A 17,830-nucleotide genomic window follows, 5' to 3' on the forward strand; every position below is an offset into this window, starting at 1 on the left:
CTAAGGAACAGCAACACTTATGAAAATTATGCCTGAATTTCTGCATAGGAACACATCAAGCCTAAGTGTTTCTTTTCTAGCCATCTCAGAAGTGTCAGACAAAGATCAGCAATCATAAGTGCCAAAGGATAACATAGAAGTCAGTGTGGGCCTGTAGTTTGAGCTGTTTAACCACTCTGCAACCCAAATAACTTCCCTCACCATCCCCCCCAAACCCACTACATTAAAAGAGTTATTATTTATTTAAGCAGCAAAGAGTCCTTTGGCACCTTATAGACTAACAGACGTTTTGGAGCATGAGCTTTCGTGGGTAAACACCCACTTCGTTGGATGCATCCGACGAAGTGGGTATTCACCCACGAAAGCTCATGCTCCAAAACGTCTGTTAGTCTATAAGGTGCCACAGGACTCTTTGCAGCTTTTACAGATCCAGACTAACACGGCTACCCCTCTGATACTTGATTATTTATTTATTTAGCAAAGTCACACACTCAAAAGTTAAAAATACTGCCAGACTTATTGTTGCCTACGCAACCTTCATTCTGCTCTCTTGTGTGTCCATCCTGTCTGTTGCATGAAGCAGGGTCACATAGGAACAATAGTATGTGGTCGTAGAATTAGACTTTACCATACTGCATTGACATAAGGATCTATCACTTCAGTGTACAAAGTCCATCTGTAAATCCATGGGTAATACCACATTGCATTAACTGCAAGCAGCTGGGTAACTCAACTTGCCTAAGTACTCTGCACAATGATAATACCCAGGAGCCAAAGAAGTAACTAGCATGCGAAACTGGCTTCTTGGACTTGCCTCCATCCACATTCAACACCCCAACCAGGGCATAAAATAGTAGGATATGTGAGCAGGATCAACAATTTTCTACTCACTGGTCCAGGACTAGCCCTTGAAGAGTTTACTGGTCCAAATCCTTGCAGGCACTGATATATCATATTTTAATATCAAGTCACTCTGCTTACCACGTTGTTGTTGGTATTTAGGGATTTTTTTCCTTTCAAAGCTTGTAACCAAAGCTTTGTGGGCCTCATCCAGCTCCCATCAACTTCACTGGGTATTGGATCAGACCCTATATGATCCAGAAGATCTTGAAATGTGAACTGTCAACTGTTGGGGGAGGGGAATTAATCTCTAAATCTGACAGTTTTATGAGATCAGCTAATAACATTATTTAATGTAAACTGAGAAAAATATGTCTGATGGTAATCAAAATGATCTGTTTTTAAAGGCCAAGGTCTTACAACGTGAAAGGGTAGAAACAGATGAGGAAGCTGGGAATCCCAGTTTTGCAATGCTATAAACTAGACATTTGTAACACTACCAGTAGACAAGATTTCACACCATGAATGACCTCTGATCTTGCATTCAATCAGGCTGTTTTTTTTTCCCTTATATTGGCACAAGATGTACATGGCATATCACAGACCTCTTAACGGTATGAATTTCAATTCCTAGAAAGTAAATAAATGGGGCTCATTGAGAAAGAGAAAATAGCTTACTCGTCCTTCACTGTCTTTCTCAAGCATCAGGCATTGCTGCATTCAGAACTGTAAAACTTATGCCTTGAATTGGCTTCCTCCTAATAGGGCCTAAATGTACACATACCCCCTACCTCCCACCCCTAACTCCACATACACAAATGAAGCTATTTCTCCTGCAGACTGGGAAAAAAGATAGCGATTGCTATTTCTGTTTGTAAAAACTTGGGAGTCTCATACCATCTTGACAGGGGCATATAAGTAGGTAGATATTTAGGTCTAGTGAACTGTGGAATACTCTCCCCAGGTTATCTTAAGAAGCCCAAGCACATGAGACATTCAACATTAGACTATATGAAGTACTGGATAATGAGCATCACTGAACGATCCTGTACTGTCCGCAGTGGACAGAGCAGATGATCTGCTAGGACTTGTCCATCTCTGACAGAGTCTGTGAAACTGAACACGTTTAAAAATGAATCTTACCTCAGATAATTAGGGTTACTATTTAACAGCTTGATTGTCAGAGGTGGGATCAGAGAGGAATTTTCACCCAGGTCAGATTGGCAGTGATGATGGGATTTTTTAAATTTTTTTTGTCTTCTTCTGCATCATGCGGATGCTGGTCACTTGCCAGGCTCATCTGGGTATATCTCACTTAATTAATTTCCTGACTTTGAAGGGACCACGAGCATTGGTGCATCTCGGTCCCTCCTCTTCTCTGCCTGTGGCACATAATAGTTTAGTCTCCTGTGGACTGTAATACCATGCTCTAACTTCAGTTGTTGGATTTAGCATGTTGGTGGCATGCAGGAGATCAGACTAGATGGCCCGGTAGTCCCCTATGGCCTTACATTCTATGATTTATGATTGTTTATGGTAGCACCAATATGTGTTGGTTATTTCCAGACAAACAACAGGAACCTGGTTAGGGGAAGGAGAGCAACAGAGGCTATTTATTTACAAGCCAACTCCATTCACTGTAAGTAGCATGGTAGATGTGCATCTTTAAACAGGATTTAAATGTGGATATCATCTCAGACCTAAGGGTCCAGTGGAAGAAGGAGGTAATTGGGTGAGAAGCCGGTGAATGAGTGAATAAGGTCAGGTAAACTGGCAAAGAGTTTTTTAATCAACGCGCAAAAAGAAACATTTAAAACACATTTTTGATTGTGTTGTGTGTTGCAGATAGTCTGGGGCTAGATTCTGAGGTCTTGAAGGCGAACTCACATGGCTTTACTGGATGTCTGTCCTCTGTCCAGTACAATCACATAGCTCCACTGAAGGCCGCCTTACGACATCCCAGCATAGCCCCCGTGACTGTCAAAGGCTCCTTGACTGAATCGAATTGTGGATACATAGCAGAGACTGATGTGAACACCATCACCACAGTGTATTCCTCATCAGGTATGTTCCATCTTGAAATGAAGACTTCCATGAAACCAGCCTTTTAGAGCTCAGCCTGGGTTTAGCTCCCCACCCCTTCCTGCTGTCACAGTAAGTGTGATACTAGAAGCAAGATGGCTTGGAAGCCATCAACACACAAGTGATCGGGATGTACAGATAAAGCCTATTCAGGTTAGCACCTGGTAAAAGGCTATATCCTGATAATAATTGGAGACTGATCCTAAACGACTGATTAAGATCCTATATTGCCTATATTGTGATACAGCATGGCCAGAGGGCAGCAGGAGAGGGTTAGAAGGAAGCCTTATTCCCTGTAAGGGGAAGAAAGTTTGCTATAGATTAACTAGAGCACTTGACGCCAATTAGAGCACCTGCAGTCAGTCACATGATAAAAACCCATGCTTCAATCAGACAGTGTGGGAGGAGGAGCAGAAAGGATTGGTGTTGGAGCAGAGAACAGTTTGGAGAAGTTCTGTGGTGGGCTAAGAAGTCCGAGATCCTAGGTAAGGGGCACCTGGCTTGTGCAGAGGGAGGACAGGAAGCCCCCCACAAGCTGAAGGGCAGGGGAAGGAACCGTCAGTTCAAGTGGATCACCACTATCCTCAGGGCTCCTGAGCTAGGACCTGGAGTAGAAGGCAGGCCCAGGTCCCTCCCTCTCCACTCCTCTCCTCTAGGACACTAGTGAGGCAATTAATATTCTAATTTAGGGGCAAGAAATGGTGCCCTGAATACCCCCCCCAAAGAAGAGAAAGTGCAAGACCCATCATAATAGTGCTGGCAATTTGCCACACATGCAAAATGCCCACAGGAATGTGACATTATAGGAGAGTAAAGCCTGCGTTGCAAAGGTTAGTCCAAACACTGTCTCAGGAACATGGGCCTTCAATTGCCATTGCAGGCAGTCTGTGAAGTCTGTTATCATCACTCCAGTGCTGGAGATTTCAAAGGAAAACAAAAACCTGGTATGGTGTTGCATATAATACAACTGTTCCTAACCCCAGTTCCTGACCAGCATATGCCCTGAAGTTTGAGGAATCATGCCATATACTAACTATAATTTTACTCTAGCTAGTGTAAATCGTAGAAGATTAGGGTTGGAAGAGACCTCAGGAGTTCATCTAGTCCAACCGCTTGCTCAAAGCAGAACCACCACCACCAAATAAATCATCCCAGCCAGGGCTTTGTCAAGCCAGACCTTAAAAACCTCTAAGGATGGAGATTCCACCACCTCCCTAGGTAACCCATTCCAGTGCTTCACCATTGGAATGGGTTTCCTAATATCCAACCTGGACCGCCCCCACTGCAACTTGAGAACATTGCTCCTTGTTCTGTCAATGCATGAGTGTTACTTTGTGTGTCTTTCTCTGAATACATGTATCATTCGCTTTATTTTAAGTGAAGGCACGTAACTTGAATGTTCCTAGCTGATGTTCCTAAGCAGTTCATTTTCCTCTGCAATCATGAAATTGTCCTCTGGGACTCTTAAGCGGTTTGCATATGTGTATTAGTTATGCCAGAGGAAAAAAGAACGCAGAGAGCAGCTGGTAATACTGTCACCACAGGCGGGGACACACAAGTCGCTATTTTAGTCGCTAGTGGATGTGGCAGAGACCTTAATAACCAGAAAGGATTGAAAAATGGAAGTTTTTTTTTGTTTTTTTTAATCCTTTGAACTATGAATTCACTTTATCTTCTTTGCTTGATAACTCATAAAGCTTCCCATGTTTTATATCCTTATGCCATTTATTTCCTTGACATTTGGACTTGCAGCAGATCCCCCTTTCTTTCAGCCTCTACCCATGGTATTCAGCAGAAAACAAATGTGCTATTAGCATTTTGCATAGGGAGAAATAATTAGGCTTGCTCTCTGTGTGGGGAATGGATTCCAGTTGATGTGTGCTTTGTTTTTTAACTGAAGAAACATAGCTTGTTAATGGTGAATGGTTTAGGATTGCTGTGTGTGTGCAGGCACACATGCATTCTCACGTGTCTTTACACACAAACCCTGTCCATCACTCTGTGGGTCAAATTTTGTTCTCACTTATCTCAGGCCAACCTATAAAGTCAAGAAGGGGGCATTTTAGGATAAAGCTTAAGTTTCAAAGAGTGAGTTGAAACTCTGATTTCAGATACAATGGGGCAGGATTTAGACTCTCATTTTTAAATCTTGCAATTAACTAGATGTAAGGCAGTGTTAAGGTTAAATAAGCACTCAGATATCAGCTAATGCAGAGTTGTGGTGAAAGCTCAGTGTTATCTCTGCATATTTCTGCTTTAAAATATGGTCACTCTTTTATTGCGATAACCGATACCTAATATAACCTCAACTTTCAAAGTGGACTTGTTTTGTAGATCTCATTGAGACTTAAATCAAGGCAATTTTGAAAACTGTATGTTCTATATTGTGAGTAATGGTTATATAAGAAATTCCATTTTGTATTCCATTCTACTTTATATTAATTTACACATAATGTATTTTGATATATATAGAGACCGACCATATTTTAAGGAGTAATCACAGGAGGGCAGAGTTAAGGATTAATCTTCAGCTTTACTGTGCATTTCTCAGTTTATCAGTTCTTCATTTGTCAACTCTGCATGTCTGAGAACAAAAAAACAAATTTCAAAGACTGCTATACTTGTGTGTGCCAATTTTCTAAGTCATTGATAGAGCAAAGATACCTGCCTGAAAAGTCTGCTGTGAATGTGTGAAAAAGCTTTCAGTGCTCATAACTTGAGAACTATTAAAGCACTTTCCTTGGAATGTTTGTTAGATCTTCAGGCAAGTTTCTTAGCAAACTACTTTGAACAAAATCCACTCAGCCATCGTTGATTTATCCATGCACAAAATTTCTGATTGGAACATCTGGGGGGAAAAGTGATTTCCCATGATGATGATATTTTGTAATGTTCCATAAATCAGTCTCTCTTATGTGGTAGCACATATACTAGTTGCTACCCCAACTCCACATTGATAGCACCCTAATGTTTTACTCTACCAGAATGTTTACAGTATATTAAAATACTGCAAATATCACAGTCTATTAAAATGGTGTTTTTTCTGAAAGTATGTATTCATGGTCATTACTATATTTTGAGGGCTAGATCCTCAGCTGCCAGTTTATGCCAGTGGAGGATCTGGACCTTGTGTATTTAAATTATATATCCCAAATACTTTCATAAGTCAGATGCTGTACAAAAACATTTTGCTTGTGGAAGTCATGTGAGACATTTCATGTCCTTATTTCACTGAGGTGCCCTTTGGTGCAAATCTTCTTCATGCGTTATCTCAAGGGTCATATCTAAAAGGGAAAGAATGTGCTATTAAAATCTCATATGAGACAATGCTTTTTTTCCTCCTTGGCTGCAGAATTTACCATGCTCCCATAGGGGAAGGTTCTGCTGTCACTTGCCATCTGCTTCTCTGCAACAAACACCTCATTGTCTTGTATCTTGACTTTATTTCTTGGGTGAAACATAATTCACAGAACCTTTAAGGTCTGTTGACCTGCATTCTGATTAAATCACAGAAAGAAGCTCAAAGTTACCTTTAAATCCCCAACACTTGTTTTGGATTTTTTAAAAGTCCTTTAGCTTCAAGTAATTTTTGGTCAAAGACTAAAGGCTCTTTAATAGCATGTATGGCCAACGTTTTACACAATGGACATATGGATCAAAAGTCTCGCCTGCCCCTCATTTGTTTTATGCAATCTCAGAAGGTGACTTGTGATGTCAGTCAGAATTCTCTGTTCAAGCCATAGGGAGTTATGACGATTTACACCAGCTATGGATCTGCCTCATGATGCGCAAAATTAGCTATATAGTCAACTCGTGTGTAAACCAAGCTTTTCTGGTCTAAAATCAGTTGGCGTTTCACAAGGTCTGCTTGTACCTCAGCAACTACTTCTCCAGGTACCCAATCTCCACGCAGTGCAAAAAGAGAACTTGCAAAAGAGCTGCAGTGGGTTCCGTCTGGGGAGCCCATATCCCAAATAGGTGACTCATGCAGTCTTGGCTGGTGAGCATTTATTTATATCAGCAGTCTCGTTGATTTCAAAATCTCTTCTGTGACTGCATCTGCTCTGAACATCAGTGATCTGCAGAAGTGAAAAACCACCTCTGTTTACTGTTAGTTTGCAGGCATCTGTTTACAGGAAGGGAAATGCTTTCATCTTTAAAACTGGCAAGAGAAATATTTCTCAAACCTCAGAATGTCTTGGGCCAGATTCTCTGTGGTCTATGGTTTGAGAAGCCATTTACATCGGTGAAATTGGGTGTAAATGGTATCCTTTAGCACTCGCTTTGCACTAGTGTAAATGACTGCCCGAGGTGCTGGGCAAAGGAGAATGAGGCTCTTTCCAAAGAGTGCAAAGCAAAGCTGGGTAAAGATGAAAATTCAGCCCCATCCAACGCACAAATAAGCTCATTTGTCTGAAGGAAAAAATCTCATTTAACAAAGTACTGAGAGTCTGCTGAGTCAGCAGCTAAAGCAAGAATGCTCAATAATAGTGAGGCATTGCAGCCTTTTGCATCTTTCTCAGGCCTCCGCATCTCGCCTTTGAAAGGAGCCGCCTGGCAATGCCAGACAATCTATTCCTGAGACCATCAGAACTAGCTCCCAAGTACAGGTCTATGTGAGATAACCTGGAGGCTTGTAAAAGGGGAGAACAGCAGCTCTGCATTCCTGCAGGCAGACACCAAGGGGAGGAAAGGGTGAGCTGAGATGAAAGCCCTTGTATGAGGCTACAGACAGGCTGGATGGTTCAGACACAGAGCCAGAGCTAGATCAGGGACAGCAGGTGTAATGTATCATCGTTTCACTGGCTTTCAGTGAGAGTTTGACCCATACTCTAGATCTGGATATGAAGCTCCCAAAGGTGTTTGATTCCCATTTTGGTTTGGTGGAGATATGGAAAAGCTGGCTCTGGGACCCCCCCCCCCCCACTTAAAGGGTGTTTGGATACAGGAGTTTGGAACTCTGATCTCTTTAGTACCCTCTAGATGCTCCAGTCTCCTCAGGGAAGAGCAATGCTCGCTGTGCAGTGCAGCAGAAATCGTTTGGCAGATCCCATGTGCCAAAATCGGGAAGTCTTCCTTCTCAAGGCTGAAAGCAGCCACAGAGGGGACATGGGTGCAAATTAAGGACGGGAATGGATATGGTAACACAAACCAGAAGGACCTGTAGCAGCTGAATGGGGAAGATCAGAACATGTCCAATTTAAATGCACCCCACTGACAGCTTCTGCCTTTGGAACATGCGGTATCACCATTGTTCTGCACTGAAGAGGGAGTTCCCTTCCAACAGAGCACCCCCACTGCCTTCCAGACACTGTTTCTCTCCCTCAGATTGAACCTTACCCATATATCCTATATTAGCCTCCTCCCTTTCCAGATGCTTCTTAGTCTTGTGTCTTTGGCATTGTAATATTGTTTAGTCTGACAGAGGCTCCCCAGCAGGCTACCTGGGTCAAATGTCTCCCTACCTTTGTGAGCAGGTGCACTGTGGTAGGATTATAGGGTGTTCGTTTTACCCATTTACTTTCTTCTTCTATTCACGGTTTGCATGGCTTTGTCTCTGAAGGTGCCTAAGAGTGTTGTCCTGTGATTACCTGTTTTTAAGAGGGCTCTTCTTGGCTCCAATTCTCTAATCCCCAAATCACATATTTTGAGGGCAGACTAGGGTAGGTAACTTCATTCCAAGTGCTGAAGCAAACTCAGCACGTTGCCTATAGACAATGAGCTGTTTTGTATTTAATCAACTGCAGATCCCTCTGGGAAGTCAGATGAGCGGGAGCCCCTCACCAATGCAATCAGAAGTGATTCAGCTGTCATTGGAGGTAACTGTTTTCTTCTTTTTCTTTTGAATGATGCAATCAGAAAATGTACCCCCCGCGCCCCCGAAAACAAGTACATAGGGTATTTCCAGCAAAATGCTTAACTGCACCTTACCCTCATTTTCTGCTCTACTCTAACACGGGGCTTTACAAGGCTGCTGCTGCTGCATTTATTATTAATATTCATTATATTATGGCAACATCCCAATGTTCCAATCAGGACCAGGGACTATTATTCTACATGCTCTCTAAATAAATAGAGAGATGCAGTCCATATTCTGAAGATCTTCAGTCTTTTCATAATACAAAATAGCATCTGTTTTTCTGAGACATGGCTCAGTTGTGAGTGCTGCACGCAAATACACACCTCTGACTGGTTATGTAATGTTGCATTCATATCTCATCTACCTTCTAAGTTCTCTAAAAGCTCAGTGTGGTATGTAGTGAAATTCCTCAGACCACATGGAAACCCTCTTACAAGCCAAAGCATTGGTTGATTCACAACTGGTCCTCACACCGTCATGTATTGTTTTCCACGTTCCATTAACAATCAGCATTTATCCCAAGGGTCTATTGCTTTGCAGTGAGTTGCTTTTCATGATCCCGGTACTCTATGGGCTAAATTCCCACAAAGTTTACCCAGATGTAAGTTAAGAGCAAGCCCCCAGTGAATGAAGTTGGCCAGAAAGGGAAATTGTGGAGACATGAGGGAACAGAATTTTCAAAACACACAGCACTGGCCTAACATTGCTCTCATTGAAGTCAATGATTGGCTTCAGGCAAGCAGGATTAGACCAATGTTGAGCGTTTTTGAGAATCTCACCCAAGGTGGCTGTATTCTCCCTCGTGCAGGATAGAAACCCCCAGATGGCAGCACTGGAGCTATGTCTATACAGCAGCTACGCGCCTGCAGCTGGCCTGTGCCAATCGACTCGGGCTCAAAGGCTGGTTCATTGCTGCGTAGACTTTCCAGGGTCGGGCTGGAGCCCAGGTTCTCAGACCTTGTGGGGTGGGGGGCCCTAGTGTTCAGGCTCCTGCCCAGTCCTGCACAGCAATGAAACAGCCCTGCAGCCTGAGCTCTGTGAGGCTGAGTTGGCTGGCACGGACCAGCTGGGAGTTTTTCTTTGCTATGTAGACATACCCTGGGAGGCTAGGATAGAGGACTGGGATGCACTTGTAATCCACACGCCGTCTGGGTGTGGTGTTCTGTCCCATCTAGTGGCATTGAGCCCACTTAGAGAGAGATAAAATGAGTCTGCTCTGCAGCCTTAGTTAACAGCCAATTAGCTTGTAGCTCATGTTATAGCAGCTCCTGCCCTAAGATCCAGAGGTCCCTGGTTTGATCCTGCCCACTGGGGTCTGTCAGTGTTACACATTTTCTAAGCAGCCTCCTCTGGGAAAATCTTTGTTTCTGTTTTCCCTTCCTGTTCTTACTTTCCCCTCTCTGTCCCCAGGTGTAATAGCAGTTGTAATATTCATCATCTTTTGCGTCGTGGCCATCATGAGCAGATTCCTGTACCAGCACAAACAGGCACATCGAAGTAGCCAGGCAAAGGAGAAAGAATACGCAGAAAATCTCGACAGTTCCTTTAAAACTGACATTGACTTGCAGAACACAGTGTGTGAGTGCAAACGGGAATATTTCATCTGATGGATTGTGTGGTTCCTTCTTACTCTCCTCCCCACACCTGGCCTTTTTTCTTTTCTTACCCATTAATTTATTTGTGAGCTTTTAACCTTTTGGAAGGAGACTGCCCTGCACAGAAGAGACTGGCAGACACTTCAATGCCTCATTCCCTTCACAAAAACTACCACAGTTACATTGACATCTCAAGAGACCTTCTATTATACTCTGGACAGAATACGTTCACGGACTTGCATGGTTGCCTATTAAGTTTCTGGATTTCTCAAGTCTTATGTTGTTTTCTGGAACCATTTAACTCACCACTTTGTGTTCGATCTGAACTATATAAACTAGAGGTAAAGTACTGTAGCTAAATAAATAGCATCACGGCTTTTGGGGTAGGGTAGCAGGAAAGAATGATACCAAAATGCCTGATTTATTGTAAGATGCATTTACACCAATCATAAAGTAGCAGCTAGGTCCTCAGTTGATGTAATTTGCCATCAAACTGTTGACTTCAATGGAATTACTCCAGTTTTCACCAGCTGGGAATCTGGCAAGAAGTTACAATTATTATTTTCTTTCTCTCCTTAAGCTCATTCCCCCATCCTGCTATCTTTTTACTGTAACTTTTAGGCTTAAAAATGCTTTTAAAAAATACAGGAATACTGATACCAGCATTGGACAAAATTCATTCCAGTGCACCTTGTATACCTCCGTCTCATAAGTCTGACTATTTAGAACCAACGTACTCTAGCATAATTCTAGATGAAGCATGGAAGATAGTACTTAAAGGGTCTTAGGAGGCTTCTAGGACTTAGATGCTCTATAAATTTCTCTGATGACTTGTCTGAAACATTAGAAGTGCAGCATACACACGCTAACATCATATAGAGAATGATTATGTGCTGAGGTCAAACACTTAAGCGACTGTGGTGAATTAAAAACAAACAAAGGAAGAAGACAAACCAACCCCACCCAAAACATGAGATCTAAATTCTGCTGATTCATATAAAAAAGCCAAAAATTGTTATTAAATTGCTTCTAAAAAACTGCATGAATGAAGCAATGGTGCTTCCTGTTTGTAGAAACCAGGATGTTTCCCCTAAGAATAAGGAAAAGGTGGCTTTTAAAAATTGTAGCCAGACAAAGTGGTCGAGGTTCATATCTTTTGTGGACGGGCTTCTGTTGGTGAAAGAGACAAGCTTTTGAGCGTATACAGAGCTTTTCTTCATTTAAGCTTGAAAGCTTGTCTCTCTCGTCGACAGAAATTGGTCCAATAAAAGCTATTACCTCACCCACCTTGTCTTTCTAATATCCTGGGACTCACATGACTGTGATAACACTTAGTCAAATTCATTCACAAGGAGAAAATTGTAAAAGAGCATGTACAAAGTTCTGGATTTTTTATTTTCTTCTCTCCCTTTCTCCAATGGCTTTCTGGTCTCTCCTGTTTGCGGACACTGGCTAACAGAAGTAGAAGGGACTCTAATCTGCCTCTATTCTTTCTGATAGATCACTGAACGTGGAATCAAATCTCTCTTTCACTCAACAAATAGTGCAGGTGGGGAAGGGTTTGAGCCCAGCGTGAGCTTGCATGATGGTCCCATCCCAGATGCTAGATGAGCCCTGACAGTGTGTTTAATGTCATACAGGGCCCGTTCTCCTGGGAGCTTAACAGTCTAAGGATCTGATCCAACGCCCAAGAGAAAATGGGAGTCTTCCTATTGATTTCAGGGGGCTTTGGTTCAGGACTTAGGGCATCAGCCATACATCAGGACCCCTGGACCCATATGGAGTCCCAAAGGCTTTTCCACATGATCATAAGGGTTCGCACTGCCAGATCTTGTTGCAGGAAAGGGACCAATAACAGACAATAGAAAGCAGTGCAGCTGCACAAAGCCCCAGATGGCCGAGGCTGGGGAGGGGTTTAAATAAATGCAGGGAGCTTGGATTAATGGTTGCAGATGGTGGCTGATAGGCCTCAGGGAAATAGATGTTGAGAAGGAATATGAGACAGTCTTGTTCAGCACGCTCACTGCGTTACACTACAATCATCATTGGTCTCTTGACCGTCTTTGGGGGCAAGTGCGATAAGTAAAGCTAGGCTAATACAATGGTCGTCAGGCCAACCAATCTGCTTTACAAGGCAATCTTAAACGTAAAGGAAGGATGGCACTGCTTCTCCCAGCTCCTGCCAGCCAGCAGCCACCGTGCCTTGTGCCAGCTGCTTGTATGACATTTGGTTATGAGTGCCTTTGCAGGCCGTGATGGACTCATTAGCAGGAAGATAGTGAAAGATGCAGAAAGGAATGCACCTAATGAGATCCTCAGCAAAGAGTTTCTTCCATTTATAAAACTGCTCTGCTTTGCATGTTACAGGTGGATGGGGGGACAAGCATACATAGGAACAAATGTTCATCTTCTTTCTGTGGACTCCAGGTTTTTCTTTATTATTTTCAGCATTGTTTTGTCCAAGTTACCTCATTTTGAATGCTCTCCCTGAGAAGGAGCTATTAATTCCCCCAAACATGTATTGCCTTTAGGAAGAAAAGATGGGGAATCAAAATCCACATTGTATTCAGATCTCCCACCCTCCATTACTGTGCCATGTATTTTTCCCTGGTCAACATGGCAGATTATAAATCATCTTTGTGCTTTGCTACATATTCTTCTTTTCTTGATATAAAAAGTCACAGTAAGATATAGTGAGTCTAGCCCCAAGCAAATACAGTAATTAAATGGATAGAAAAGAGAAGGGTTGAGCAATTAAATAGAATCTTCTCATTATTTAAGTCCCTGAGAGGACATGATTGCTTCATACAGTCCTGGAGTCTGAGCCTGCAAGGTACCAAGCATTCTCAAGTCGGCAGGATGCCCTAGTCAGGGCTTTGGATCCAGCCCGCGGGATTGCACCCCGCAGGGCCCGCGCCGCTCTCAGAAGTGGCTGGCACCACTTCCCTTGGACCTTTCGGAGGGGGAGCAGAGGGCTCCGTGTGTTGCCTCCAGGCACCATAGGGAACCGCGGCCAATGGCAGCTTCGGGGGAGATACCTGGCGGCGCACACAGAGCCCTCTGTCCCCCCCCCCCAGGGGACGCAGTGCTTCCTGGAGTGCCACAGGGCCGAGGACAAGGCAGGCATGCAGGGAGCCTGCCCTGGCCCTGGTGCGCACCACTGCCAGCCTGGAGCCGCTTTAGGTAATCGGCACCGGGCCAGAACCCGAACCCCCCCTTCACCCTGCCCCCCAACTCCCTGCCGTAAACCCCCTTCCTGCACCTCTCACCCCTTCTGCACCCAACTCCCTGCCCTGAGCCCCCTGGTATACCCTGCACCCCAAGTCCCCTCATACACCCCGCACCTCTCCTCTGCCCCAATCCCTTGCCCTGAGTCCCTCTCTGCACAATACACCCCCTCCCACACCCTCCACTCCCTCCTGCACCCCAACCTCCTGCCCCAGCCCTGCATACAATTTCCCCACCCAGATGTGGCCTTCAGCTCAAAAAGTTTGCCCACCCCTGGTCTACCACCTTAGGCCAATGGATAGCAAAACTGCTCAGCAGAACATAAGAACGGCCATACGGGCTCAAGCCATAGGTCCATCTAGCCCAGTATCTGGTCTTCAGACAGGGAATGAACAGAACTGATAATCATCAAATGATCCATCCCCTGTTGCACATCCCCAGCTTCTGGCAAACAGAGGCTAGGGGCACCTGCAAGGCACAGTAGCAAAGCAGCATCACCACACCAGCTAGTTAGATGTTGTTTGTATCTGGCAGAGTGTTGGTGGACCGATATAGCTCCGGGTAGGTACGTGACATGAGAGGTGTGGGTGTGGGTATAAACACACATATAATCCCCAATCCAGCAAACCAATTCAGCACATATTGAAGTTTAAGCATGTGAAAAGTGGCATTAACTTCAATGAGATTACGCAACTGCTTAGTCACAATCAGTGTTGCAAAATTGTATACACCCTGGGTTATTATTTTGATGGGCAAATTAAAGGTTTGGGTTTTTTTTTATTTTTGTTTTTTTAATAACCATCATTAAAAATCACATATAAGGCAGGCAAGTAAGTTTAGTAAAGTTTCAGGAAAATTTAGTTAGAGAGGTGTGTGTGTGTGTGTGTGTGTGTGTGTGTGTGTGTGTGTGTGTGTGTGTGTGTGTGTGTGTGTAAGAGAGAGAGGGATGGAGGACATACACATGAGGATAAATACATCTATCTCTACCAGTGTTTCTCAAACTTTTGTACGGGTGACCCCTTTCACATAGCAAGCCTCTGAGTGTGACACCCCCCCTATAAATTAAAAACACTTTTTTATATATTTAACACCATTAAAAATGCAGGAGGCAAAGCGGGGTTTGAAGTGGAAGCTGACAGCTCAAGACCTCCCCACAGTAGCCTCACAACCCCCTGAGGGGTCCCGACCCCCAGTTTGAGAACCCCGGATCTATACATACCGATATATTGGACATAAACACACAGCTATTCAAACCAGTAAGAAACTGCTTAGACAAGTTAACAAATAGTGTATGCATGTTGCACTCAAAATGATAAACTAGGGTATTATATTCTTGCAATGAAAAAAATAATGGAAAGCAACAAATTAGCATCCCAGTAAATGAGAACATGCTGCATTAACTGTGGGAAACAAACAGTCCGACTAATTTTTCCTTTTTTTAGTGGTTTGGATCTGCTTTCTTTTATGCAATCATCATCTGTTTATTAATATACTAACTAGAACTGGTCAAAAAATAGGGAAACATTTTTTGCAAAAAGAAAACTTCAAAATGTCAGTGTTGTTGCCCTGTTGTAGAATTCTGAATAGATCCTTTTTCCTTTTTTTTTTGTCACCAAAATTGTTCTCTCAATCTTTGTGTTTTACTTTATCTTACCGAAAACCCAGTTTTCAGTGGGAAAACACATTGCTCAGTAAACAAAAGTTTTTGAAAACTATTTCCATAACAATAGCTCAGAAGAGTTTATGGACAATTCTGATGCTGTGGAAATGCTTCAAGAGAAGTTTCATTTTTGAAAAAAGGCCAATTTTCAGCCAAGAAAACCAAGTTCAGAAAATTTCAACCAGCTATTATGACGATCTTGCTTTTATTGAATCAGTGATGAAAATTTGCATTTACTCTAGTAGGAACAGGATTGGAGTACCGGATCTGTCCTTGAGGGCTTCAACTTTAACATACTTGCCAACTTCATTCTCCATCTGGATTCCTTTACTAGACCAGGAGGTGGTCAGCCTGGCTCAGCCATTGTACCACTGCCACTACCTGTGCTATCAAGGCTACACTGCTATTTATACTCATGCTAGCTCATTGAGAGCTAGCGGGAGCACTTGTACCTGACCAGGGGAACCACACCCGTCTCTTGTAGTGTAGACATAGCCTAAGGTACTAAAGGAGCTTAATTCCTGTTTTGAAGTCTTTTGGTCAGGTCCTGAAATCGTTACTCAGCAGCAAGTTCCAATCAATTTCAATGTCATGTATATGCCACAGCGATACAGTACTCAGTTCAACATTCTCAAAAGTGCCTAAGTCACTTGGCAAACTAAGTCCCATTTTCAGAAGTGTCTTAGGGACAAATTTTTAAACACCTTCAGGTGCTTAAAGATCTAGATAGGTGCCTAGGCATGTTTGAAAATCCCTCTAAGCACCAAACTTCCATTGAAATCAACTGAAATGTGCCTCTTAGGTGCATAAATGCCTTTGAAAATCAATGGTGTGATGGCTTCTAAGAAGTAGGTATTAACCTAATGGGATTTTCAAAAGGGCCTAAGCAAGTTTAGGTGCCTAACTCCCATTTGAAATCAATGTGTGTTAGGTGCCTAACCTGCTTAGGTGCCAAAAAAACAACCCACCCCAAAACATTAGGCACCTAAATACCTTTGAAAATCTGGTCCTCACTCCCTTTTTAAAATAGAACTAAAGGCTCCTAAGTCACACAGGCACTTTTGAAATTGTCATATTTAAAACAAACAAAGTCTAAGCTAGATGGAAGATACCCAGGACCTCACAGGAGATGCACAGTAATACATCGTATTGGGCCCTATGTGCTTATTGAAACTGTCAATCTTTACTGAATATTGCTGCTCAGGTTATGCTAATGCCAAGTGTACAATGAAGGGGACATCTCCAGCAGTAAGGTTTTGACTATTGCTTTCTATTCATTCTTAAAAGAAAATGCATAGACTTTGAGGTCAGAAGGGACCATCATGATCATCTAGTCTGTCCTCCTGCACACTACAGGCCACAGAATCTCACCCATCCACTCCTGTAATAGATCTCGAACCTTCTTTACTGATTTACCATAGAGAAGAGGCTCCCTCCCCCCCAAAGTTTAAACACTTTTGTTAATTAGGGTGCAGGCTATTTCACACACACGCACCCATATTGGGCCAATATAGCATGTGACGCAGTATGATTTAGCTATCTAACATGGAGCTTGAGCCTTTTCCTATTGACATCAATGGGAATTTGGACATCAGTTTCATTGGGAGCTGGATTTGGACCCTGAGTTTACAGGAGCACTTGAAAACTGCCTTCATTGTACACCTTTTCATTTCTTTCTTCTTCCCTTGTGGCATCAAAAGACCCATCCAAAATCTGCTCTCACACCAAAATAAATCTGCAGTAACTCCACCGAAGTCAACTGAGTTACTCTGGATTTACACTAATGTAACCAGGAGCAGAATCTGACCCTCTTTTAATGCCACCATCGTATTCCATTTCCTGTCAAAATGACATCTGCTTTTACCTAGAAAAAAAATGTCTGCTGTGAACAGGATTAAGCCTATTGCTTCTGAGAGCTGTTCTGTAGTGCAAGGCATTCACAGAGACAAAAAGAGTTATTCTTTTTGCAGAAAACAAATGATGCCCACTAAAGCACCCAGGTGAAAGCTGATCCCTTGCTAGGCACTAAAACACGAGTGCAATTTCAAAGCTGTCATGCAGTTTTTGAGATGCGATATAGCTAAACCTGATCCAACGTCCATTGGAGTCAATCAGGGGGACTTTGTATTGACTTCACTGGGAGTTGCGTCATGCCCTTTGTTCTTATTCCCTTCCCAAAGCCAGTTATTTCACAGCTACAAGGCTTAAAACAATTATTTATTTAATCGAGTTCTGGGCTTTGTTGCATTTTCTTTAGCCAATAAGAAGTACTTGATATCTCATGTCAATCCACGAGGCCCTGCTGTGTGTGTTTCCTTCATGAAATTCAAAACATACTTTTTTTTTGAGGGTAGGGGATGTTGATCCTGAAATATATTTTGTTTTCTTCTGTTGTTCCTTTTGAGCCATGCCTCTAGGACTTGGAAATTATTTCAATGCATTGCTACTTATTTTTGTGATCTTTTGCACTCAGTTATTCTAAGGGGGCGGGAGGGGGGAGCACACACTCTGGTGAACTATTGTAAGTTGTAAGCTAGTTGTTTGTCTTTTGTCATGTTTTGAGTC

General features: G+C 42.9%; 1 protein-coding gene across 2 annotated transcripts in view; it reads left to right on the plus strand.

The window, feature by feature from the left end:
* The window catches only part of CNTNAP5 (contactin associated protein like 5), a 431,022-nt gene extending 419,403 nt beyond the window's left edge, over nucleotides 1–11,619 (plus strand). For both annotated transcript variants that reach the window (XM_030580503.1, XM_030580504.1), the window contains 3 exons: nucleotides 2,686–2,904; nucleotides 8,670–8,741; nucleotides 10,193–11,619. In XM_030580503.1, coding sequence (XP_030436363.1) covers nucleotides 2,686–2,904; nucleotides 8,670–8,741; nucleotides 10,193–10,389 — 488 coding nt within the window. In that variant the 3' untranslated portion in view covers nucleotides 10,390–11,619. The remainder of the gene's footprint in view (nucleotides 1–2,685; nucleotides 2,905–8,669; nucleotides 8,742–10,192) is intronic.
* Nucleotides 11,620–17,830: the final 6,211 nt, after the last annotated feature.

Source organism: Gopherus evgoodei, chromosome 11 (assembly GCF_007399415.2).
Source record: "Gopherus evgoodei ecotype Sinaloan lineage chromosome 11, rGopEvg1_v1.p, whole genome shotgun sequence".
Classification (NCBI taxonomy): Eukaryota; Metazoa; Chordata; order Testudines; family Testudinidae; genus Gopherus; species Gopherus evgoodei.